The sequence below is a fragment of the Chaetodon auriga genome, chromosome 20, assembly GCF_051107435.1.
Source record: "Chaetodon auriga isolate fChaAug3 chromosome 20, fChaAug3.hap1, whole genome shotgun sequence".
In the NCBI taxonomy this organism is placed as follows: domain Eukaryota; kingdom Metazoa; phylum Chordata; class Actinopteri; order Chaetodontiformes; family Chaetodontidae; genus Chaetodon; species Chaetodon auriga.
In genome coordinates, this window is record NC_135093.1 from 4,617,683 (window position 1) to 4,644,165 (window position 26,483).

Sequence of the window (26,483 nt, forward strand, 5' to 3'; positions counted from 1 at the left end):
TCTTTTCTTCTTCTCTCTCTAAATTGGAAATTAAGTGCATATTCCCAGTGTTGTGCTTCTTATTCAAACGGTTTGCTCTTCAAGTGCTCTCAGATGTTTCTAAATGTGTGTGTAGCCTGTGTTTGGAAAATGTAAAAAAAAAAAAAAAAAAAAAAAAAGTTTCTGATTCATTTGGTCCATATGTATGTAGAGTTTTTAATGTTCTACAGTCTCTTTATTCAAAGTAAAAAATACTTTTAACACCTTTAAGAAGCAAAAAACTGAGGACTTAATGCAGGCAGTTAATTAAATGGCCTTTTCTGCTGATTTGCTGCCTCTTGAAAGTTTAGAAGGGAGCCTCACAAACGCGGGAATAATAAAACAACAACGCCACGGCAGAGAAATACTTTCATTACAGAAATAACTGCATAAAAAGAAGAAAGGGTTTCTCTGTCGGCAGGAGCGCAGAAACGGATTGAACCTGTTGAATAAATGATTTACTTTACAGTACACAGTGTCTTTAATTTGATCTGTTAGTAGCGTCTTTTTCGTGCGTAAAAACAATCTGGAGAAGTAAAGAAAGTTAGTAAAATACGCAAAGACGCATTCAATTGACCTGTGAAGGCGTAAAAATGGAAAAACAAATAAACCAGAACTGCACTGTAAGTAGTTATTGTTTATAGTTAATTTCCCATAAATGTTATTAAATTGTCATTATTAGTATTATTATTATTATTGTTTGTCCGGACGTGATTCTTTGGATTGATAATTACCACGTGCACAAAATAATTATCAGTAATTATATGATTAATTATATAATTAAAACAAGGTCAGTTTGTGATTCTGATCCTCTTTAATTTGTTTTTCTGTTTAATTTCAGAGCTTGAAGTCACGACGTGTGACCTCTCCATTACTTCAATGAGCGTCAGAAGAAAAGTCAAACTATGTCATTTCACAAAGTGTGTGTTCACACTCGGATTGATTATTTCGGCTTGTTTGCATCATTTTCCCAAACGCTTTCCCTCGTTTTCAGATCTCCTGATCAAAGCGGTTTTGAGTTTATTTTGTTTATCGCATAAGAAAAAGTTGGCACAGGAGGGCTGCAGTGCGTAAACCACGTCAGGATGAAGCAGCGGGAAACATTTAAAGTCGTCTAAACTCATTTGAACAATTATGTCCGCATCGCGACACGAGAAACGAGCCTTAATTGGCTTCAAAGCCCAATAAGAAACTTTTCCAAACTCTGCAGAGTCCCGCTCACAGGCTTCATCTCCACACCGAGGATCCCACGGCCGGGACCGCCCACCCCTCCCTCTGATTGGTCCGCTTCTGTCAACAAACGGCTGCATATTTACCTCCCGCGCAGCTATTGGCTGCTGCTGCTGCCACTCTCCCGCGTGCGGCTCTATAAGGTCTCGCGCTCCCGCAGCAGTTTTGACAAACGTGAGATGAGCGTGCAGCCGCAGCGCGGTGCGCCTGTCGCAGCTCAACAATTCTCCATATTTTACCCACAACTATGATTAAAAAGTCCTCAGCGCCTTTTCATTCCTGGATCTATCTCTCCCTTCGATTATATTTAGATTAGTTTCCTTTGTTTTGTTTCTAAGTTTTATTTATTTTTAGCTTTAGGTGAGCATGTGCGTAATTTTGCGAGGATTGCCGAGGTGCCACCGGGACTGAGTTCTGGGCAATATGCGCCGCTGGGATTTGATTTTCACCCGAAAGGCTTATGGAATATAGCCTGCTTTGTCACAGCCTGTATGCCCTCTGGTCCAGCCCCGTGAAGAAGAAACTAATACTGCTCAGCATCATGTTTTTAATCTGGGTATACATGCTGTACTCCTGCGTGGGCTACTGCTCCACCATGCCAAGTTTGGTGGTGGACAGTTACCGGGGCAAGGAGACCGGCTCGGCGGTGGGCAAGAGGACAGAGAGCAGCAGGACGGACCTGGTGTCCCGACTGCTGGCCAACCCGCAGCCGTGGGAGGATATAGAGAGCGACTACGAGGAGCCGTCCATCAGGACCGCCGCGTCCAGAGACCTGCTCGATAACGAGCCGGAGACGGACAGAGCCGACGACTGGGACGAGATGCGGGCCGAGCAGCAGCGAGCCCCGGAGCCCAGCGCCATGTCCAGCTTCTCCAACGGCTCCGGGAGCAAGAAGCTGCCGCAGGCGATCATCATCGGGGTGAAGAAGGGAGGGACCCGGGCTCTGCTGGAGTTTCTGCGGGTTCATCCGGACATCAGAGCCGTGGGAGCGGAGCCGCACTTCTTCGACCGCAACTACGAGAACGGGCTGGAGTGGTACAGGTACATGCGGCTCGCTGCTGCGTTTGGATGATGATTGATTGGTGTCTGGAAAACAAAACGCGTGTACGTGTGTCATTTCAGATGATTTTATTACTCCATAAAATAGATTTACAGGAGAGCAGAGCTGCCAAACGGTGGAGCTGATATTGATCAGTGAGATAATTCCCCGGGTCAAATATGTGGCCTGTAATTAAAATTTAATTCCGCTGTTTTGTCTTTGGAGATAATTTCAGCTTTCTTTTTACATTAACGCATTAACACCGTCACAGCACAGCAAGACCATTAACTCCACGCTGCTTAATTGGTTAATTTGGAGCTCATAAAAGTGAGCCAAATTTAGATTTTTTTTTTAATTATACTAATTATCCCGCAAGTTCGGAGTTTAATCCGAACTGAAGCGATCCAGCTCGAGTAAACAGGGGGCCAACACCTCAGCTGTGACCGCCGCTTTGTCTGCTCCTCTGCGCTTCAGCCTGACGGCTCAGATGATCCTTTCTGAATTGAAAGTGTTCATTTCTAGGTTTGTTTGCATGGTTACTTTATTTTATTTTATTTTATTTACCGTGTGAGTGTGTGAGCGTAAATTTAAAAGTGTTGACTTGTGTCTCATTTTGAAGCTGCTTGGAGATCAGTCAGTCCGGCCTGTTTTCTGCGATGTGCAGTGATCTCTATTGGACGCAGCGCAACATTGCACCTTCACTCTGACGCTTCTTCAGGCTGCTCCGACAAGTTGAAACAAACTTGGAGGGAAAAATTAGAAATCAGTTGTTTTTTAATGCGTTTTTTTTTTCACGCTGTGATGCGTTCACCTGAATTAAATGTGATGCATTTGGAGCAGGTGTTGGCGTCATGTGCGCATGTTGTGCAGATCTCATTGTTGCAGTTGGGTGAACGCCTGTGTGACTGAACCTGACCTCAGACATGTTTTACACTTCCCTGTAACGCCTTGTGATATAAGACTGAACCTGGATCTCGAAATTTGCACAAATCTGGTTGATCCCGATGTGATAAGATCCAAATCTAAGAAATCCTCCAACTTTTTTTTTTTTTTAAGACTTGTAAGATTTATGAGAATTTGAGGGAAAAAACAGATTTATTCTAACGTGTTTGTCTTGTGTTATATTTAACCTAATGGCGTTTACAGACCTGAGAGGCTTTATCTCGTTTGGGCCATTCTTATGTCAATGGACTCCACGGGCCTGAGAGCCTGCGCTGCAAGACAAAGTGAGGATCCTTCTCAGGACAAAACCCGCAACAAAACCGTCCAACATCTTCAAACTAACACGCTCCTTTACATTTACATCACAGAGTAACGTGCTGAGCGACCGAGGAGCTGCAGCTTCTTATTAAAAGCTGCTTAAGATTTCAAATCTTCCTCCATTTTTTTCTTAGTTTGTTTTTTCGAGATAATTGTACCTGATTAATGCCAAAGTTGCATCAGACTGCTCATTTATTTCTTAATTCCAACCACAAATGAACAGGGTTAATTTATGGCTGATAAATAGCCGATGGCCAAATCAATTTATTGATTGACTATTGGAACTCCACTTAAAATTCGCTAATTATTTTCAGTCGTTTGCGGACCTTCATGCTGTGAAATGTCAAGTCTTTTGCCTAAAAGCGCAACTTCCACAAAGTTTTCTGAAGTTAAAAAAAGCTTATCTGACAAATTAATTAATTAAAAAAAAAAAAAGCTTTGGGATTTTGTGGCCGCTTCAATTAACGGATTTGGTCTTTTATTCCACACGTTTAAATATGCAAGACCTTGAAGGGGGCCCCAGCAATGTTCGACATAACGAAAAAAAAGAAAAGCCGAATGGGGAACCAAGTGCTGGCAGCATACAAAATAAAGACACTGCGCCTTGATTTGTGCGAGGCTTCCCGTGCTTGCTTTGATAGAAACAGAGATTTACTGCAGGTCTGTTGGCCTGAAGGAAGGCCGTTATTCAAGCCGACTTCCATCTCCTGCATTTCCAACTTTTCTGCATGGGGGAATTGTGGAAAAGTGCCGTCTGCTAGTTTTCAGCCATGAAATCGAAGCCATGTAAAGAAGTCATGACTCAAGGTTTTCTGTGCAGATAGAATGGAGGCATGTCTGGAGCTGAATTTCATTTTTGGTCACATTTTCATTTGCTCGGTGCCAGAAAAATAAGCTCAAGTGCTCGGTCTCACTCGCAGGCAAATGCACAGAGGACAATTGTGAGGAGTTTTCTTTAATTATTGACTGAAAGCAGAACTTATTTGGGAAGCAGTGTGCAGATTTGAGGCTTTTTATGCTGCAACAGGATATCTAAACAGTTTGTGCCGCACGAAAACTCAGACTGGGCTTCAGAGCTGTGAGATCCGTCTCCACATAGTTTTCTGGAAGAGCTGCAGTAAGAAATGTATGTTTCAGTGAAACAGCTGGTGGAAGCGGTCCCTGCAGTGGGGAAAAAAAGCTTCAGTGGGTCTATTTCTCGGGTGAGGATGGACCGAGAAAGGAAATCATACTTCATTCACTGCTGATCCTCCACAGTTTCCCATTAGGACCAGATACTGGAGAGAACGCTGGAATGTTCCAGACAGAGGCAAAATTGCGTGGCATTGAAATCTGCTCTGTGGGAATATGATCTGATCACGCTGAGGGTCATTTATGGAGGTTATAGACGGTTGTGTTTGTGTGCAAGTTGAGCAATTCTCCTTGTTTGCTCATTTGCACAATCTCTCTGCCATCCGCCATTGTGACTAGCTTGCACCATCTTCGCCTCCCCCATTGGACGCACATTTAGAGCTGGAATTCCACCAAGCAAATGCAGCCATAGAGTGAGCAGAAAGGACTCGGGGAGGCAGCGGAGAGAGGGAGAGAGAGAGGTTTCAAAATGAATGGAGGTGGTGATAACAAGTCTTATTGTGGATTTCTGATGTACTTTGACAGTTTTTATTTGTGCCAAAGACAAACACATGATTCATGCTTTTGACCGAGGGGTCCTTGTATCAGGAGGTACACATTTTCGCAGTGAGGTCATGCATGAACTGGCCCCAAGGAACACACACACACACACACACACACACACACACACACACACACATAGACGGAGTCCGAGCTCAACAGGCCAGTGTGTCTGAATGCAAACAGCACATTGGTTCGTTATTTCTCATTTTCTGTTTGCACCTGTTCAGCTGCGTGGTGAAAGTCGACTGGCTTTATCTGATGCCGATAAGTAAAAAATGTCTTATCTGCAGCTCATGCATTAATGGCAAATTCAACGAGTTAACTCCCGAAAAGGTTCATAAACCACCCACGGTATATAATAGAGGTCAGGGTCAGCAGTGAGAGCACTTTGTGGAGCAACGAGCTCAGTTTGTTTTTTAATTTGCTGATGTGGAATTTGTGGCATTAAAAGTTATGTAACAAGTAAATTTTTGTGCTTTTCACAACAGAAGTTATGAAGAAGTTTGGAAGAGAAATGGGGGATAAAAGGCAGAGAAGAGAGTTTATCAAAACAACCGGACAAAGTGCATAAATCACAAAATATTAAGTTCTGAAACTGAAAAAGCAAAAAAAAACAATTCAAGATCTAAAGAAACCTTTAAGTGATTTGGCTTCTTTGAGACTTTGTTCCAGAGTTGAGGAGCCACAAAAGCACCTTTTAGTTTTAGCTTAGCTGTTGTGTTTCTGATTTCCAACCCTATTATAAATCTATTTACATATTAGCAGTTTGTTCGAAGGCTTATGTCACTTGGAACAAAGTGTGACTCATGTCTAGAAGTCGACTCTCTCCACGCTGCTGCAGTTTTCTTAAACCAGAGGTATTTTATTTACCCCTAACTCTTGTTGACTGCAGCCCTCATCTCGCCCTGTCAGTCTGTGGTGCATGTCGCTCTCTTCATATTCCATTTAGCCCTATTGGCTATGAAGGGGCTTTGATATATAATTACTGTACTGTGGTTTTGCTGTCGTGTCGCGGGCTCTGCTCGTAGCTCGCTGTCAGGGCCCGGCAGTGTTGACGCGGTGCTCCTCCCTCGGAGTGGCTTTAGCATTAAACGAGGAGCTCTGAACATGCTGTGCAGTTCACGGCCGCATGGGTGGCATGTGTTATATTAGGGTGGTGTTCTGGTTGTAGTATTGTGATTGTTTTAAATTTCCACTCTCTGGAATCTGTCACAAACTGCTGATCTTTGCAGTAGGACGTTTTTAAGGCTAAATGTTCGCTTCTAGTTGCCAGTTTAGTGAACTTTTCGGTCATATTAATGCAACATGTAACTTGGAGCCCACACACAGAACTATATAATCTTCAGTCCTTGTGTGATGTGGTTTATGATCAAAGGTTGGGCCTCAGTCGCTGTCGAGAGCCTGGTGGGATTGAATCGGCGCCATCCCCGAGCAGGATGTCTCTCTGGTCAACCTTTGTATCTCGTCTGTGATAAAACTCCGTGGAGGTAAACAGACTCACAAAGCAGTAAAAGCCACTTATAGCGCCACACAAAAAAGGACAAGTGGAGCATTGTTGGAAAGGGGGCTCCCAAAAAAAAAAAAAAAGAAAAAGAAAACCATGTTCCGCTATCAGACTTGGGATGCTTGCGGAAGTCTGCGCTGTTTGAAAGGCGTTATCTAAAGGCCGGCCCACCCCCGTGGAGTCAGACTGAGGCTCCTGGCCATGTCAGGGACAGTTCTGGATGGGTGCACGGCCTTTTATCTGCTCACCGCAGGGGGGCTCCTATTTCCATGTAGGTGACCCATTCACTCTCTGTTGCCACTGACCTCGCCCTCCTTCCTTCCTCTCAGTGGCCAAAAGGGGCCACCTGGTTCTGTGGGGCTCCAGTGAAAGGCGTCAAAACATCTAGTGCTGGTGTTTGCATACATGGGATGTTGCGTAGAAAGCCAGTCGTTACACAGAGGTGTTATTACGGCTGTGACCGGCTCAGCTGTGAAGCCACAAATAATTTTCACCTGCAGTCACAAAAGAATGAAACGCTCAGGCAGCGTGCACAAATGTCGCCGTGGCGCGGCTCCTCTGGGATTGCCTGTATTGATTGGTCAGGCCTGATTGGAGGTAATGTGCAGAGATGGGTTAAGGGCCTTTGACTGGGGTCAGACCCGCGTCTGCTCCCTGACAGGGTCTGTGTGTTGACCATCTGCAGAGCTACAGAAAGCTGCTGGATCCTACAGGCCCCGCAGGGGACTTTACAGCCGTCCCTTGTGGAAAACAATAGCATGACAGCACAGTTTTTAAAGCCCGCTGAGTTATGTAAACGAGGCAGATTTTTTTTTTTGTTTTGCTTTGCTTTAAAACTCCACGTTTGACAGAATCAATGAGCGCTTTAAGTGGCTCCAACCCAGTTGCAGTTCTAGGGAGGACGAAGATGAAATCAGATGATTAGATACTTGGCGCTGGCCCTCTGATTGTTTCCTGATTCCTGGAACTCCGCGCCTCCTCGGGGACGAGCGCCGGCCGTACAGCTGACAGCAGGTTCACATCCTCAGCCGCATGAAAACAAGCAGATTGAAACTGCGCCTCTGTGTTGGCTAAACGTCCACCTCGGCTTCCCAAACGAGTGGATTATTTGCTAACGGTACCCTGTTTCCCCTCAGCACCCTCGCAGGTCCTCCCTCGAACATCATCCTCAGATCCCTCCCTTATTATTAGAAACTGCTTTTCTCCGTTCTCCAGCTGTGCATTTGCGCCGCTGATGTGTCAGAATAGTCTCACATGTCACGCTCGGCTCGTCCGATCCTGGGCGGGGCTCGCTTCAGGCTTCGCTGACCACGAGCGGCTTTCTCCCGGAGAAGCCTTTGGTCAGCGTGGAGGGACGGAGGCCCTCGCTCCCCTCTGCCTAAGCTGGCGTGGCTCATCTGAGGATGGAGAGTGTCCGGAGGGTGGAGAAACAGAGAAAAGGCAGCTTTCATCCCCAAATTAGGAGCGGTTAATTGTGAAAGGGGAGACCTGTGGAGAGGGGAGTGGCGTGCCCCCCCCCCCCCCCACCTCGCCTCCTGATGGTGTCCAGCCAGCGCCACTCAGACCTGGAAGACAATATGGCCGCCACAGACAGGAACCTCCTGCTGGAGCGGAGGATAAAAGCCTCAGAGCCTGACAGGAACTTGCTGTCAAACATTCAAACAGAAAAAGCGTCGACCTGTTTGTGCTCGTGCAGAAGAAGACAGTCCGTGTGTGCAATTCACTGTCAACAACAATGAAAAACACTCATAAAGAAGCGTAATGAAGTGGTGCTGGAGGACGGAAGGAGGCGTACGGCGGAGAGAGCGCCGCACAAACCCTCCCTCTGTGCTTCGCGTGAATTAGGCCCTTTTTAACAAGGTGATAATTTGGATGTTGTTATTCATGTCAGAACAGAACCAGACATCCTCCCTCCACAGCTAACGGTCATTCACTGCTGCTAAATAAACACCCTTTAGCACATTAAAAAGGTTCCTCTGGAGGCTGGAAGAAGCAAACAGTCTCATATGGTTTTGCGAGAGGTTAGTCGGGGAACTCCTTTCTGCTCTCCAAAGAAAAAAAAACGTGGCACAGGAGAAGGCGGTGGAGGAGAAAGTGATGACAGTAAACCTGTAAAGCTGCCCTTGTCCCAGGTATTAAGTCCCAGAGGTAGCCATTAGGGTGCTGGAGAGTGTGCTTGCCTGTGGGAGAATGGAGGACACACACACACACACACACACACACACACACACACACACACACACACACACACACACACTCAGACTGAGGTCTCCTGAGGTTTCCATTAGCCTGGCAGTAAAAGAGCAGAGCTCATTAGAAGCCCTGAGTTGTCTCTCTGCACCGCGGCTGCTCGACACTAGTCACTCTCTCCGTTCAGATGTACTCCCAGAGCTGCAAGAACACTTCAGCTCAACTCCAAGACAACCTGGCCAAACTCAACTCACTTCCAATTACTTTCCGCCGCAAGTTAGTTTTTCTCCCCCTTGTTTAAGCGATCAGGATCAGAAGGCAGTCCTGGAAGCTGCACGTCTTTGGAGGCAGAAAAACTGCTGCGCTGCTATCAAACTGCCTCATTTCTGCCCTTTTTTTCTGCCTTGGTAACAGCTTTAATGGAAGTTCTGTCAAAGTTAGGTTGTGAGTTGAGGAAAAAGTGTGTGTGAGTGTATTATTTTTCCTCTTTATCATCCTTATATTTCGTTCTTTTTTTAAACAGACTCTAACATTGTGCATGCGTTGTTGTCTATTTTACTTCTCTGCTTGCAAAAATGGGCTGAAATCTGGCACATGTACCCTGTGATTTTTATCTCTGTGCTTATAATTTGATCCGAATTGGACTAAAAACTTTCTCAGAGTTTAGAGGACTGCTGCGTTTTTGTGCTTTCTAACTCTGGATGTGCGCTGACCAGGAAAAAACAAAGTGGGTATCTGGCGAAAAAGAGGAAAAAACTTTAATTAGCTGTTGAAAAGATTTATGAAACAAACCTCCTCTGAAGTCTTCTGGCCAGGGGCTGACAGTATTACGCTGGCATTTCTCAGAATTTTTTTTTTTTTTTTTTTTTGCGCCTGCTCTCCATTTTTTGTCCTTCACGAAACAGCTTCCTGGCACAGAGTTCGAGCAGATCCTGTTTCACTTCTAACCAAGAGGCTTACTGATAGAGATACAGTGGAGGGGTGAAAACATTTGTCTTCATGCTCCACAACCTCCCCCCTGACTGAAACACCGAAACCCTGTGACTGAACTTTCAGCTCTGATGTCTGCTTTTGCCGCTGTTTGCTAGCATGCGTGGAGGAAACGGTGCCTGTTGTTCTGCAGCGGTAATTATCTTGTCTTGGGGGCACTCATAGATATTGCAGGAGACAACATCCAGGCTCAAATCCAAAGAAAACTGTCGGATTGCCTGAGGATTTCTGCTGCCACTCTCCCCATCTCTGAAAGGAGCAGGTTAATTGTTACGATCGCTCCTCAATTCGGCTAATTATACGTTAGCTCGGGAGGCAGGCTGTCTTCAGGAATTTGTAAACCATTAACCTGCAGCAGCTGCAGTGTGAGTAATGGAAGCTAAATGATAGTCCAAACACACAGGAAGATGGTTTTCTGCGCACTGAGTGACATGCAGTAGAGAGGAAATCCCCTCTTTCTGGTGCACACACTTTGTAGTTCACCTGTCTTCAAAAAGGTGTGCAGGCAGTTACGGATGACAGCCAATTCAAACAGGATGCAAAGTAGCTTGCTCGCTCCCTGTCTGCCTCTGTGTGTATGTGTGTGTGTGACTGTGCGTCTTGGGAGTGGGGGGTGGTGGCATGTATGTTCTTCTGGAGTCTGTTTCATCTTTTATTCATCTTTGCTGTAGCTAGATCAAGGAGTCGTGCGCCTCTTGGTGCATGTCAAGTGTCAGGAAATCAGTCAGAATGGCTGATTCTGCCTTCGCAGCCACACAAAAAACACCCAGAAATGCTCACACACACAGAAGCACACACTCGCATGCGCCAGCCGAGTCGACACCTGCAGCCCCGCATTGTTGTCTGCCCTCTTGTTTTTTATCCTTTCACGGTTCATCGCTTTATTTCGCCCGAGCTGTCAGTCAGCTCGCACCCTGATCCTGATGGAGCGCTGGAATGTGTGGCAAGCTGTGGGCTAACACCTTCAGCAAACACCCAGAGCAAACACACTGATTAGTGAGGATTACTAGCGCTAAACAAATTCGGGCTAATATCGCCAAGTGGTGGATTCCAGAGTCGCCCAGTCGCTGTGTCGGGTGACCCATCCTGGGTCGGTGGGATGCAAAGTGTTAGCAAAACGATGGGATCTTTCATCTCTTTTAAGCCAGAAAAATGAAGCTTTCTGGGCAACATCTTTAAAAGCCTGAAGAAGAAAAAAACGCCTCTGTAAGCATGCACATTCATGAGAGGAAGGGAGGAGGTATTTCTGCTTTCTACCCTCCACCATCCCTTTCACCAGCTCCTCTGTTTTATTTATACCACATGGTGGGCTTCCTCGCTTCACTGCAGGGTTATTAACACTGGGTAATTCCAGGCAGCCGTCTTATGGCCACGGGCCGATGTGGCTCCGGGCCTGAAAGCCCTTATGGCTCCACACATTCCTGTGTTGTTTTCCAAAGGTGCCAAATAGCAACAAATATACTTAAAAACAGATTTTCCGAGTAGGAAAAATGATAGTTGGTTATTGAATTGAATAATTTGTGCTTGTCACGCCTCTGCGGAGCTGCCCATCACAAAGCGACCACAGTGGTACAAGAGTAGAATGTCTCAGCCTCACTTAAGCATTTTCAGGACATAACAGAGGGGGGTATCTGAAGATGTGGCTGGGGGTGATATGCTGTTGGGGTGTCTGACATGTAGTCCATGACATTATATGTGGTGGTTAGTTCTCTATTTATTTATTCTACTTTAGTAGTGTCTGATGTTGCCTCCAAAACCAGTCTGGGTACAAGCCCGAAACCAGTCTGGATGGTCTGTGACCACGATGCCTGACTCCCCCTCTCTCCCTCTTTCCTCCCTCGTTGCCTCGCATTCTTTCTGTCGTTCAGCCTCCCTCTCCAGCGCACTCTTTCACACACACGATGAGACACAGCGATAAAAAAAAAGCTCCACTCTGGCGAAGCATGACTCCCTGATTCCAGTGAAAAATGATGGATGGACGGGTTGCGCCGGTTGGGTTAACGGCTTTGTGTACGTGGAGGGTCAGTAGATTCCCAGGCTGCTCTGACATAGTGCAACTTCTTGATGGAGTTAAGGGTCTGGGAGCTGCATTTATCAACCAGATTAGGACTCCAGCACAGAGTTTGGGTGTCAAAGTGTCACTGAGCAAGTAACAAGATGAGGGTTACTGGTTTGGTCATTGCACTGCTGCTCTGTACATGCTTAAAATGGCAGCTGCTTCATTATACTTTGACCTTAGGCCCTGTTTTGCAGTTATTTCCCGTAGACCCCCTTTTTGCCCTTTCTTGTTAGCGGAAATGTGCTAATTAAGTACAGAACCTGTAGTGTCTTTTTATTTACTTCTTGAAGTCTATTTTCATCCACGTCTAAAAAAAGCCCCAATCTTCTAGTTCACAGAGGATTTGTGAGTCTAGGAATTTGGTTCCCAACCTTTAAGGCTTGCAAGCAATACCTGCTCTCAACCCCTTGTCACCTGTTGCTCACATCCATGAGCCGCCAGCACTTGAACCCACAACACTCAAAGTTGGGAACCACTGGTCAAAGACACCCTCAATGACTTTTCTCTGACTTATATAGACTTAAATTTGAGAAGTAAATCTCTCTCTGTGCTCATGTGCCCCTGACAGCATCATGAAATATAATGGTGCCATAAGAAGGAACGGTCAACCCAAGCCAAGCAGCACTAGCATTAGCACCTAGCACTAACTAGCCTGAACGCCTCCCTTTCCTGCCCTGTTTTATGCACAAGGACACGCACTCGTACAGCATTGTTGAAAGAACTAAATTTAGATGATGACACTGACCTGGGAACAGAGACAAACAATACCCAGTCTGCAGCGTTTCAGTTAAAAATCCATCCTCCTTTGGCCCCGCAAGAAGTTCACCAGTGCATCACCGCCCATGTATGCTATTGTCGGTGTGGCTGCAGTCTAATCGGTTTCTCTAGTTAAGCCACAGATATAGCAGAGAATAGTCTGAAGTAGCTCCGTTCACACTGACAGGCCTCTCTGACAGCAGCATCCGCAGTAATCTGGGGGAGGAATTCAGCTTCAAACAGCTCTCCTCCTTATAACTGCATGATATGCGCCATCCCATGCTGGGCCATCCAGGTCTAAGTATGTGATACTAGGCCAGCCTGCATTATTAATCCTTTTCGCCAACAGATGATTCTGAGGGGCTTCCACCTGTCCACCTTCGTGAGTTTCCAGTGACACCATTATTCAGTGAAGCCTGTTCATTTGAAACCTCAAGCTTGGGAGGAGCACTGACAATTAACTTAGGTTGCTGAAGCTGTAGCATCACTTAGGGTTCATCATGCGGGCCAGCTTTGAGCATGAAGTTACAAGCGGGTGGGAAGATATGGAGGCAGGTGCAAAGGCGTGCATACCTCGTTGTCCCCAAACACACATCAGCGCAAACCCAGAGACATGTAAGATGCAGATCCACTCCTGCAACAGACACACCTGCAAGATCTCAGTTTTAAGCGGCGACTTCTGGTTCTTCTCAGCCAGGAAATGAACTGTCAAAAGGCTCTAAGTGGCCACATACTAACACCTGGACTCCACTCCAAGTGCTTGAAAGAGAGACCAGACGAAGCTTCTGTGAGTGCAGCCGGAGCTCTTCTGCCTCTCTGCATCAGAGCGGAGCCCGGCCGACTGCGCCATAAACCATCTCCTCTATTCTTTTAATTTACAGCCAAAGCCATGCTCTGTGGTTAAATATAATGTCAGACTCCAGGCACAGTGGAGTATATTTCAAAACGTCTGGCTTCTGTATGTGCTTAAATGCTACTTTGAAAATATTCAGTGATCCAGCAGAGGCGTGCATGCCTGCCTCCCCGTCGTAGCCATAGTGTGTGTGTGTGTGTGTGTGTGTGTGTGTGTGTTACATAAACATGTTGCTCACCTCAGTCCCATTTCTTGCAGGCTTCCCCTGCTGTGAGCTGAGAGCTGTAGAAGAGAACGCTCAGTTATTAATGAACACTGTATTTACCAGTGACTCATCCATGAATTCTTGCACTGAGCCTTCCATATCTGCACGTATCATCCATCATCCTTTGCTTTGTGTTTCAACACCAGGAGAAAGGCTTTTTCATTGCCTTGTAAACATGTGCATTTTCTTTGAATTTGCACGACACAAATGCTTGTCGTCTGCGGGGTTGAAAAGATCAGATTTACACCGCGTTCGACTGTGAAGGAGCGCTCAGGCGCTCAGGATCCTTATCATCCAATGAGGAATAAAGATGTTTCTTTGTGTTTCCTGAAAACGCTTGTTCGTCCGCCGCGTTGGTTCATGTGAAGGGCTCGGGTAAGAGGCCCTTGGAAAAGAAAGAGAGCCTTTCAGTGCTTCTCCCCTCATTTCCTCCCTCTCCCTCTTCCCACTTGTGAAGTGTCACTTGGCTATCGGACCTCAAGGTCTGCTTGTCAGGGGTCGAGGGAACCTTGGGGAGAGCGGGGTGAAGAGTGGTTCAAATGAAAGAAAACGCAGGATTTCAGCGCTTAGAAATTGCAAAAGCAGTTGGTTATTTCAGCCGGTGCTTAGAGCTGTGCGCTGTTGTTTTGTGTGGTGTTACCTCCCATGAGGAGGTGACACTCGCTCCAGGGTCTTCGAGCCATAGAAACCAGACATCTTTAGCTTTAAAAGCCCATAAGAGCAAAGCCACACCCTCCCTTCGCTTGTGGATACAAAAAATGCCCTCAGATTTGTCTGTATTCAAATAAACAAACCCTAATTTGAGATTCAAATGCTTTCAACAACCAGACATGTGAGACAATTGAAAACCTTTTGTATCGAGTCGAAAATCGACAGACACACGCCAAATAGCTTTTTCCTTTTGTCTATGGGCAAACTAGTCATTTTGTGAGGGATGCTGTGACACAGACGGCTCAGCGGCAGCCCGTTATCATCAAATCAAACGTGACAGGAGGGAGGCAGAAGCAGCAGACAGAAATAACCCTTTTCCTGCCTGCCGTTTATCTCCACCAGGACGAGGGCTCTTAAAACAGAGGCCAAAGGGCCACTCCGCCGGCCCCTGTTTGATGCTGTCATGTGACAAGGGCTTCTGCTTTGTGTCCTATCGCTGTTTTTGGCATGTCTTTTAACTTGGAAATGCTCTCAATGGACAAAGGTGCAGAGTGCCATGGAGGGGGGAAACGTTGATATATATCATGTGAAAGGACAAGCGAGCACGGGAAAAGTTTTGCAGCATTATGTTTGAGGTTATTGAGAGTTTTTAGTACCCCTGCTACCCGTGTTAGACGGTAGAAGTTCTTGGTATCCACGCTGAGGGGGACGGGTGATGTTTGCAGGGCAATTTTGGCACACGTTCCACTTAAGAGCTCTCCAAAAGGCTTCTCTCACTCAAGCTTGAGAAGGATGGAGAAGTGCTCCACTCAGCCCTCGATAAGCGCCCCCCCTCCCCCGCTGCCTCCTCCCTCTCCTCTATCTGCCCCCCTCTCCTCCCTCCCGGCCCCCGTCCCCACCCCTCTGCCCTGACCGCTGCCCCGCTCACCCCTCCGCTCGGGGACAATGGCTCACTTTCAAAGAAAAGCAGGAAAAAAGAAGAGCCCGGTGTCACAGAATTGCCTGTTTGCTGACGGGATCTTTAAAAGCAGCACCTCATAAATCAAAAAAGAGCATAATAGGCATTGTTTCTCCAAGAGCCACTTGTCCCACTAAAAATCCCCTCCTCTGTTCCCTTTTCTCTCTTCCTGCCCTTTTTTTTTTTTTGCCTCTTTGGTCGAGAGAGTGGGCAAAGTCAGAGGTGGAGATTTTTTATTGGGAGGGGGTCTCTTCTTGAGCTTCTTTGCCGCTTTTTGGGGGTTTCCTCACCTCTTTCTTTCTATCCAGCCATCTCCTTTTTATGCTCTTTCAACCCCCAGCACTTGATTTTTTTTTTTTTTTTTTTTAAAGCATTCCCTGAGCTTTGGATCAGCATAATCTATCACTATGCACATTGTAACTCAGGCCTCCTCCCTATCTCCATGCCGCATTGTCATTTTGAAATCGGATTAGATGGGAAGCCATTTGCCCGCTCTGTGTCGGCTCTGGACTCTTTTTGTATGTTAGCACAAGGAATGACAAAAAGCTCGCAGGCAGTATCGCCATTGTGCATCGACAGGATGACGAATAGCGGGCAGTTTAAGTCGAGTTTGGTTTATATTCCTTGAAGGCATTCAAGGAGGTGCTGTATAAACAGTTTTAAGTTGTGGCAGGGAATTAATGCGCGCGCTGATAGTGTGTTGTTTGCATTTGTATCTCCAGAAATGGTTTGCTGGCGGAAAGATCTGTCATGCTCTTGCATAAAACCACATGCTGTATCTGTTTTGATTTCAATACCCTTTTAATGAGCTCAGGCCTGGACTCCATTCATCCCTCTGATGTGTCAGCAATCAAGAAGATATTATCATAATTAGATCACTGGCGCTGCATTAGGATTACACAAATCTGCCAACACCATTTCCATGAGGCATTTTATTGGTTACCTGACGTTACCCAGTGTGTTTCCTCTTCCCCCACCGCTCCCTCTTCCTTGCACACAGATATGTGCATTGATGGAGGGCTGATGTTGCATGAATTAGCCATGAGCTGGATGCACATGAACCAGATTCCAGCTTTTAGAGTATAGTTTGAGGAACAGCTGAAGCTCTGGGGATGAATTGAGCGTTGCAGCCTTCTGAGTGTACAGAATGGGCCGAACATTGTAGTTTCGACGTCTTTTACCTTTCTCGGTGAGTAAATACTCTGTGTGGGATTACACAGTATTTGAATGGGAGCGACTACAATAGTGCTGTCTGCACAATGGTGTATCAGTGCCCTATAGCCTGAACAACAAAAGCGAGGCTCAGGGTACAACAGGCTAACAGGAGTCTTATCTGTGAGAGTGTGTTCGCTCTGATAGACCAGTGCCTTCCGTTATCTCGCCACCGTCCTTTGTTTTGTCCTCCTTTTTAGTGCTTTAAACTGCCTATTTGCTGTTTTCGGCTGTCGGTGTGTCTCTTGGTGTGATTGGCTTTTTGATTCTGCGACAAAGCAGTTCAAGCTGTTTCCAGTCCACAATCCCCCATCCAGCCAGCACCACAAACTCATTTGATCCCACGTACATCGCAAGGGCGAGTTTTCTTCCTGGGGCTGGGGGCCTGTGAGGGAAAGGTGATCCACGTCCCAATGTCAGTCAAACCGCTCTTATCGCCTCCACCATAATCTAGACTCTGCGGTTGGCCACCAATTCTGAAACCTAATGCTGAGAGAGCAGAGCGCGTTCACTTTCCCTTCAAAACCAGTTGCTCTCAAGTGCCTCTTGATTATACGTCTGCATGTAACATATCTGTGTAAAGCCCATCGGCCAGCCCTCACCCAAAACCAAACCCGCTCTTGTCAAAAAACAGATTCCCTTTCTGAAACAAGCCTCATCATCTTTCAGCACTGTAGCTGCGGGTCCGATGGGGGCGGGGCACCGTGGCACGACTACGCCTGAGTCAGCAAGGCAGAGTGTGTGTGTGTGTGTGTGTGTGTGTTTTTTTTTTTTTTCCAATGGTATAAAGAGGGAGGGTGAATTTTGATTAAGCCCGACCACTTTGGAATATTACATCCAGCAGTGAGGTTTGAGGAAAGACAAGCTGAGCGAAGACAAAACAGATAATGGAATTCGCACATGTTGTGAGCTAATTTAGAGTGCATCCAAATTATGCACGGTGAAAACTATTAAGGGGTAGCAGAGCAGGTTTGCTGCAAATCAAAGGGGTTTCAGGTGGTTGAGGAGTCAGAGCAGAGGTGGGAAAACACAGCTCTCGATCTCTAATGTGGCTAAACTCAGGGTCGGCCTTCTTTAGATTGCTCTAAGTGCTTCCTTGTGTTTGATTATGCAGTAAATAAGGGCTTTCTGCCTTCTGTCAGAAGTGAGATATCTTATGAGTGAGTGAGCATGTTGATGTTGGAAAGCTGCCTACACTAATAGGTTTTCGAGCTCTATAATAAGGATAAACAGGCTCAGTGAGTCATTGATTACAGAACAGACTACACTCCATCAGCTTGATTACATTATGCGAGCCTTTGCTCTACCTTTCCCTCCTCCTAACCTCCTTTTTGTGTCCTTTTTTTTTCTCCAGGGAGCTGATGCCCAAGACCCTGGAGGGCCAGATCACCATGGAGAAAACCCCCAGCTACTTTGTGACCAGAGAGGCTCCGGCCAGGATATCCGCCATGTCCCGAGACACCAAGCTGATCGTGGTAGTGAGGGACCCCGTCACCAGGGCTATCTCGGACTACACGCAGACGCTGTCCAAGAAGCCTGACATTCCCTCTTTCGAGAGCCTCACCTTCAAAAACAGGACTACGGGGCTCATCGACACCTCGTGGAGCGCCATCCAGATCGGCATCTACGCCAAACACCTGGACAACTGGCTGCAGTACTTCCCCATGGGCCAGATCCTGTTCGTGAGCGGCGAGCGTCTGATCAGCGACCCGGCCGGAGAGCTGGGCCGCGTGCAGGACTTCCTGGGCCTCAAGAGGATCATCACAGACAAACACTTTTACTTCAACCAGACCAAGGGTTTCCCGTGCCTCAAGAAGGCCGAGGGCAGCAGCAAGCCCCACTGCCTGGGCAAAACCAAAGGGCGGACCCACCCGAACATTGACCCCGAGGTGGTGCAGAGGCTACGGGACTTCTACAGGCCCTTCAACATGAAGTTCTACCAGATGACAGGACATAACTTTGGTTGGGATTGATGTGAAAATCATGAAAGACTTTTTTTTTTTTTTGATTTGTTGAGAAGTTATTTTTTTTTCCTCTGTAATTCAATGGCAAGATGTGGAGATATTGCTATATATATGTAAAATGTACAGAAATCTATTTTATAATAATTTATTTTTATTTCTAAGCAATTAATTCACTAAGCTGCCTAACCATATTTGTACATAACATCTGGCCCACATGTCGTTTTTAACATTCCTCATGTTAATTTTGAATTCTCTCGCTCCTCCTGCGCGGTCCTGTCAACTCAGTGGATATTTCGGTGCTTCATAATGCAGAAAATCAGCGATGACTGAAGTAGAAGTTAGGGTGGAAAATGTAAAAGCACCATCTATACGGGTACAGAGTGCTCACAGAGAAGTGGAGAAGACCTGTCCATGCGCATCCTCATTTCTATATGCATCATAACTTCATCCCTGTCAGACCTTGTCATTCTGAGTGTGATCCCTCCATAACGTGTTTCACTGCAGTACAGACCTTCCAGTCAAGTTTTCTACAATCCAATTTTCCTGCGCTGGCATTGGCCAGAGCTGCAGACCTCATGTCCCCGTCCACTCAATAACAGGTAGATCAATAGGCCTAATTGATCCTCATTGTGTCACTCATGCTTAAAGTATACAGCTGCCCTTTCATTCACAGTGCTCCTGCTGCCTGCTCTAATGAATGGGCCATCCATCAAATGTTAAATCCTATCCCGGACCACATAAGGGCCCATGTTAACATTATGCTAATCGGGTAAAGGTAACTGGCAGATCGATCGAGCCTCCGCTCTCTAACTCCCCATTAGAAGCCGCGTTGGCTGAGAGCCAGGCTCTTGCCCTATCCGCTCAGTTCAAAGGTCACACAAAGTCTCAATCAAATTTCCTTGAGAGGCATTTGATTTGTCGGGGAGAGCGGAGGCGGCGCGCCGCGGGTCGGGGGAGCGCGTGCCTTGTTTTCACGCTAAGATGGAAAGTCTCCGCGTGAGGTAGCAGAGGCGCATCTGTCAGAAATGGAGCATAAAGATCGAAAAGATGACAGACAAACAACAACCAGGCTTCGCCTCACTGAAGCAGCGCTTCTTCAAACAGGAGTCCACCAGGCCCCATCTCAGATCCCAGACTGAGGAGATCAAAGGAGGGGGAAAGGTTTTTGTGAAGCACTCTCAGCACAGCAAGAACTGCCTCAGGCGGGGTTCAGCGTCTAACCTCTCCGGTGTCGTCAGAAAACCTCATGTGCCATCGTCCATGGCCTATATACTTTATGCCTTATTCACTCTCCTCATCCTCACACGTCTCATCTCTCCACACCAGATCTCTACTTGTTGCCAAAAAAAAGAAAAACCTCTGGGTTGCTATCGTGTTTCACACAGCTTGAGTCGCTATCTCTGCTTCTTTTCCCCCTGCATTACTTCTTTGTTTTTTGTCTTTCTACTTGAATTCTCGATATGCAAGAGGGAGAAAATGCGTAGTTGTCATTCTTTGATGCGCTGCTCCATCTCTTTGCAGCGGGTGGCGCGCTATTATAAGGGCACGGGGAGGCGGCCATGCTATGCTGCGTTACGCTGTGCTGCGCTATGCTATGCATGCTCAATGTGGTGGCCATTATGAAAATGTAGGGATAATGGGAAGGGGTTATTAGCGTCCAGAGGAGGGCTTCATGTCTTTAAGCAGGGCCCAGACTGAATGTACACAACCTATCCTCACACAAAAAATCCCTCAAATCAATTTTAAAGGTCGGATTGTCACTAAGTTAGAATTTGATGGTCCCTCTTTCCCTTTGAAGACAATGTTGTGCCTCTTTAACTATCCAATCCAACACAGTTAGCCTGCTTCTGTCACTGAAACAGAAAATGACCCTAATTCAGCCATTTCTCTTATTTTCCAGTTGAAACCAGCTGCCTGGTTGAGCCTCAAACCAATGGTTGGTAGCAGGGGAGATGGAGGCTTGTTACGCTGTATTTTTTATAGCGCTATTCTTTACTTTCTCCCTGCCTGAGCGACGATGCTCCCGGTGAGAAGTGATGTGGAGAAAGCCTTCATCCCCCCTTCTCTCCTTAGTGCAATGTTTGATTATTAAAAAGCATTTATGATGACCTCTCATGGCAAGCTGTCACATTCTGGAAGGAAAGTCAGACATTTTCCCTGTAACTGATGGAGTAGTGCATTTGAATTATGGTCATGTAACTGAGGGAATATCTAAAAAAAAAAAAATAAAATAAAATAAAAAAATACTGGCGCTCATGGATTTGCTCCATGTGGCTGCAGCGGTTATGGTTGAGTTTTATTCAACCTGTTTTGAGATCTAAAAATGTTAGAAATGTTTGTCTTACCCACATATAATATGTATTTAGACTAGAAAATCTGTATGTACAAAAATGAAAAAGACATGTAAATCAAGTATTTTGTGGTATGTACATCAAAGGAATTAATTTTACACAGTGCAAAAGCAAAATGGAACAGATGTTTCTAGATGATTAAATACTGAACATTCATAATATTTCTTTGTATGAAGAAATAAATAAAAAAGTATATATTTTACCAAAACCTCTTCTGTCTGACATTTATTCCCTTGATTCTCTCCCAGAATTACGCACTAAAATGTCAGCTTTTTCATGAATGCTATCTGAATAAGGTTAGATTTCATTAAAGAAAAATGAACACGTGTACTAGCAGAGCCAGGCATTAACTGATAAACGTTGTTTTATGGCAAATGAAAAGCATCTAATACCCTCACTGTGGAGAAATCCATAACTCAAGTGTCTGTTACTTTACGTCCATTTACCAGGAGTGTGAGTGCAGACTTGTGGATATAAAAGGGTGAGTTTGCCAAAACTATACTTAAAAAGTCAGATTTTTGGCCTCCACCCTAATAATTGGAGGTGAATGAAAATCAATTGTGGTGCCAAAAGCTTTGACAATCAGCTAAAGAAATTCAACATCCACCTCCAGAGAAAATGTCCTCTTTTCATTATGGGTTTCCACGACAGAAACAGTCTGATTTATTCATTAAAACTGCTCAATTCACAGTCTGTGGGCCATTTAGAGGAGTTAAGGGGGGCATTATGCTTCTGGATTTTTAAAAATGGCTGCTGCGGGCACCATAAAGGACCTTTCACATACCTGTATCTGATAGAAGAAGAAATATTCTAAAAACTGATAAATAAAACCAAAACTATGCACATGGTTTGACACGAAGGGAGAAAATACATTTAATAATTTGGAGTAACTCACCCTTTAATTGAATGAACTAGCTGCTATGGTCACACATGGCAGGACTCCTCACAGTATATCTAACACACCTTCTGCAGGTAGCTGTAAAGCTCCGCCCACTCAGTGTTGAAGCAGCATGGCTGCCGGCTAATGTAGCACTTCACTAGCAAGCTAGCTACCAACACTGGTTGTGTCACTTCAAGATGATTTTTGGAGGAAATATTGTGTTCTTGACACACTGTTGCTGCTGCTGCTTCTTCTTCTACCATCATTCAGCTGTGGGGACTTTAAACAGGAAGCCATTGTTTTACTGTTAGCAGCTTTGTACCAGGACCCTCTGCCCAAATCGTTTGCTCCACCAGGAGGCCGAAGACCTCTGCTCCACTAAACCAAGGTAGGCTAAATGCTAACTGCTTGTGCTCGCATTGTGTTTTGACTTGGTGTCTTGGCTCTGGTTTGTTGGTGTTTGTATGCTAACAGGAAGTTGGTTGCTGGCTGGTCATTTCTGATCTTCTGTGTTTAGCTATGTGCAGTGTTTGCACTGGTATTAGCCGTGATTAGCTACCTTGAGTGGACAGGCTAATTTTGGCCTCCTTTTTGGTTGCTGTTTGGCATGTTATGGCCCTTTCATGCTGTTAAAAAGAATGACTGTGATGAAGTCACGTTGTTGTTGTTTGGCCTTTTCCAGGTTGCTACTTTTGGCTGTTGGCTTTATGGATTGAAGCATGGCTGGTGTCTTGCCTATAACTGCTTCCCTGTAATATTGACTTCTGATTGGAAATTCAGCTTGGCTTGGCAGAACACACTTCGCATTCACCAAACATTACATTACAAGCATTGCGCTTACATGTCAAGTGGCTTTGTTATTCTTCATGCGTCTTCACTGCTGACCTCCTGTTCTGTGCTTTGTGCTGCTGTTTCTTCCCAAACCTCCTGCAAACCTAAAGCTTATCTGCAGGTACGAGCTTCGCCTGCTTATTAACACCACATCGGCTCTGTACTGTGCATTCTTTGAGGTCATGTAATAATTCTGCTTCATGCAAGTCAGCTCATTGAGTTGTACACACAATCTTAAAAAGCGGAATGCAGTACGAACCCCTAGAAAATGCTTGTATGTTCTGGCCACATCGTACCAAAGAGGATGCTTGTCGTGAAATGCAGGTATCTACATACATTCAGTGTTTTTGTGCATCAATAATGTGAGTTTAACAGTGGTTTAATTGTTATAGTTTCATAGGACTTTTACTCTTAATGTCCTGAATTGGCCTTCAAACACGAGCAGACCCCCGAAACAGAGAGATTTGAGTAACTTGAGGACTTGTTTGTATTTGTAGAGCCTGGCATGCATCTCTTTTCCTGCGTCAGGTGAGAACAGCATGTTTGTGAACATTTTGACTGTTCAGTATTTACACTTCTCGTGAAGCGTGCAGAAACTAAAACAAGACTTGTAGCTATCCTCCCGTTCAATACTTGTGGTGTGACTGAATGAGCGGCGTAGGCGGGTGGTGTGTGATGTGCAGGGCTGGCTGGCTGTGGAGTGGTTGCAGAAAAAAAAAAAGTCCTAGCTAATTTTTTGTTTTTCTGTTTCCTGCCTCAGCCTGGCACTGCGGCTATGGAGGTGGGGGGTCTGTGTGGTTTCAGGTGACCCGTAGCTGTGTGGGAGGTTTGGTTGCTGGTAGCGGTGGGTCTGTCTGCTTATCGGAAATGCCCCCTCCCATTACCCACACCCTCACTCCCTATAAAAGCAGCCAATGTTTCCTCGTGGCGCATAATGAGATACACCTCCAGGGCTGTTTATTTACAAGGCTCTGAAACACCTCTGTGTATTAACAGGGCTCCCATTCACAATATTGAAGGTGATGTATTTACAAACCTGTCCATGGATACTGATGTTGACATCCGTAGCAAATTGTGGGTGTTTTCTTGGTCGTGGGGATTTTGGTAATTCATATGCCGGCATGTATCCCAGCAGATAAATATCACACCAGATCACAAAAGTCACACCACAGTTTGATACTTCTGCACACTTACACAGCTGAAATGAAGCTGTAGCTCACGGCTGTGCAACATTATGATTTCAGAATATGCTGGCGCACAATTTTGTACAAAATGTCTCAATCAGTGGCTCAAAACTGCATATAATTTCCTTCTTTAAGCTGCAACTAAGCCAGCAAAGCAAAGTCAGTGAGATCCAGTTTCCCTAACAAACTGGAAAAGCCTTTTGCAGTGTGGAAATCAAACTAAAAGGAGAATATGATCACAATACTGTCATTTAAAGGTGGTTGCAGTCTGTAAGTGTACAGCCATATTGAAGGTATTTTACAGTACTTTCACTCTACCAAGCAAAGTGTTTGTACTTGGACTGATCTAGATTTCTAAAGTTAAACTTAGCTCTGAATCATTGTTTTCTCCTCGTGTTCTCAGGGGTATAGATGCTCCATATCTGACTGACACATCCTGCTGGTTGTTTGTGTGGGTCCCTTTTAGGTTGCGTAAACAAAGCCAACAAACGATCCCTGCTGCAGTGTGCAGCTCAAAATGGGGCTTATTCAAATACGGAGAGTTAATAAGTTGAAATATCCCTGAACTGATATGCAGCTCTATACTGTATCTTTAAGCCCAAATCAAATTTACTGAGGCAGGCTTGGATGGAATAAAACGTTTTTTTTAATGCAATTAAATCTCCCATCCCAATTTGTATTGGCTGAACTCAGCGAATGGTCCTGTTCATGCTTTCCAGCCCCCGAGGAAGAGGTGGGCTGTAATGAGTGGAGCATAGCAGAAATCCCCACAGCCTGCATGCTGCGAGGTAGTGGGTAAACTATTTCCTCCCTGTCAGTCACGGACATCATCTGAAGGGAACAAATGCATTAATGTGCAGTAAAAAAAAGGATTTGTTTAGCGTAAATTTAGATGAACATTGTGTTTATTGCATGCGAACAGGCCAAACGTCCACAGGGAATAACAATGATGATGTCCAAACAAGGACACAGATATGGCTGCCAGCTGGAAATACTGCCGGAAATATGGCTACTGAGAGAGGTAGCACAGCTTCTCCACAGAGCCACTTAACCTCAACGGAAAATGTATCGCACAAAGTAAACAGCTGTCCGTGTTACACAATATGATGCAGTACAAACAGGGCTGTCAGCATCCATCCAAGCAAAGCAGTAGGTGCTTTTCAGGCCCAGCCCCTTTCCCCGGTCCACATGCAGGTAGCGACTTGCCTCTCATCAGAAACCATCACTGATATTTACAAGTCTGGAGCTGGATAATTGCTCAGCTGGAGCACTGAAAGACACACCGGAGAGGAAGACAAACAGGATGTGGTATGAATGACGAAGAAAGGGTGGAAAAAAAAAAAAGCCTGGCTTGGCAGGTTGAAGTGGAGCATGCTCTCTTGGCGAGCACCCAGCTTGTCCCCTGAATCCAAGCCACCTGTATTAACTCACGGCTAACCCGATTAACCTGTTCACGGGTCCGACAGACGCAGATACAGGAATGATAGATCTCCGGGCTGGCAGCCAAGCCAGCCATCTTGAAAGGAAATGGTTTGTGTAATTAACAGAGAAGCTCAGCAGAATGACAGGGGGTAATTGTAGCGTTTGCAGATGATGTCTTATTGTCATCGAGGGTGCCTCCTGGGCTGTTTTGGGTACCGTCGGCTGCTGCTTTGGGCTTCGGGATGGGAAACAGACACCTGGCAGTGCTAGACACGCAAACCCCCATTGACTCGTCCCATTCACAGCCCCCCTCCCTCCCTGATGCAAACCCCTTCTCCCCTCCCTCTCCCATCCCTTGACACTGCCACCAGAGCAGGTTGCTGTGTGGTGTGTTTGATCATATTAGCTTCAAGCTGCTGCAAAGCAATTGCACAATATCCAAACAGGCTTGTCACAATGGCTGGAAACATGGCAGAGAGGCTGCAGGGGGGGGGCATTAAAAATTTAGCTGTCTACCCTGCTCTCCTTTGAGAGCTCACCATGGAGCAGCTCTTTAAAAAGGAAATGGTGGCTTGGTGGATGGCTTCACACGCAATCCTGCACTTTGGCCTTTGCTGTACCCCTTGTTTAGTCTGCACCCTGTTCACCCTCAGCCGCTTCTCCTAAAATACGAAAAAACCTGCATTATATTCGACTTTCCAGAAGTGGTTAGAGGTCTTCACAGGTCCCTGTCTTCATAGTATCCATGACCCAATCCTGCTGGGCTTAGTCAGGTCCTGTTAATTCACTGTTAAATCACGTAATCATCAGAGCAGAAAAATGTGTTTTTTGAGGCAAGATGCAGAGTGGAAGCTGTGAGGAGCTGAGACTAAGATAGCCATGATGAGGACATTTTCCCACCAGTTAACAAACTTGTGTCAACACCGCGCAATTTACAAGAAAAGGTATTCATCCATGAGGCTCGGTATCTGTAGAGCGCTAACTTTGACCTCCAGTCGAGCTTTGGCTGCAGCCTCACTCCTGTGCTGCAGCTGAAGGTGTGCCTGTAGACATACAGGTGCTTTTACTTTGACACCAAATCCTCCGCCATCGCCTTGTCAACCCTCCTGACTCTCGTCACATGATGAGTGAACTCTGTCGCCTGCTGCTGTTCGGAGGAGACACCTTCAGTTCATAATTGTATTGATGACAC

The 26,483-nt window shown here is 45.9% G+C and overlaps 1 protein-coding gene across 1 annotated transcript; it reads left to right on the top strand.

Annotated features, from left to right (window-relative positions):
- Positions 1-1,415: 1,415 nt before the first annotated feature.
- On the top strand, positions 1,416-20,836 carry hs3st3b1b (heparan sulfate (glucosamine) 3-O-sulfotransferase 3B1b). Its single transcript, XM_076759847.1, has 2 exons — positions 1,416-2,289; positions 18,014-20,836. Exons 1-2 carry the CDS (start codon positions 1,709-1,711, stop codon positions 18,630-18,632), a joined length of 1,200 nt encoding a protein of 399 aa, XP_076615962.1. The 5' UTR covers positions 1,416-1,708; the 3' UTR covers positions 18,633-20,836.
- Positions 20,837-26,483: the final 5,647 nt, after the last annotated feature.

Excerpts from the sequence above, each read along its gene's own strand:
- hs3st3b1b (XM_076759847.1), top strand. The coding sequence starts at position 1,709 with ATGGAATATAGCCTGCTTTGTCACAGCCTGTATGCCCTCTGGTCCAGC. Across the intron at positions 2,290-18,013 it reads AACGGGCTGGAGTGGTACAG|GGAGCTGATGCCCAAGACCC; the intron begins GTACATGCGGCT and ends TTTTTTCTCCAG.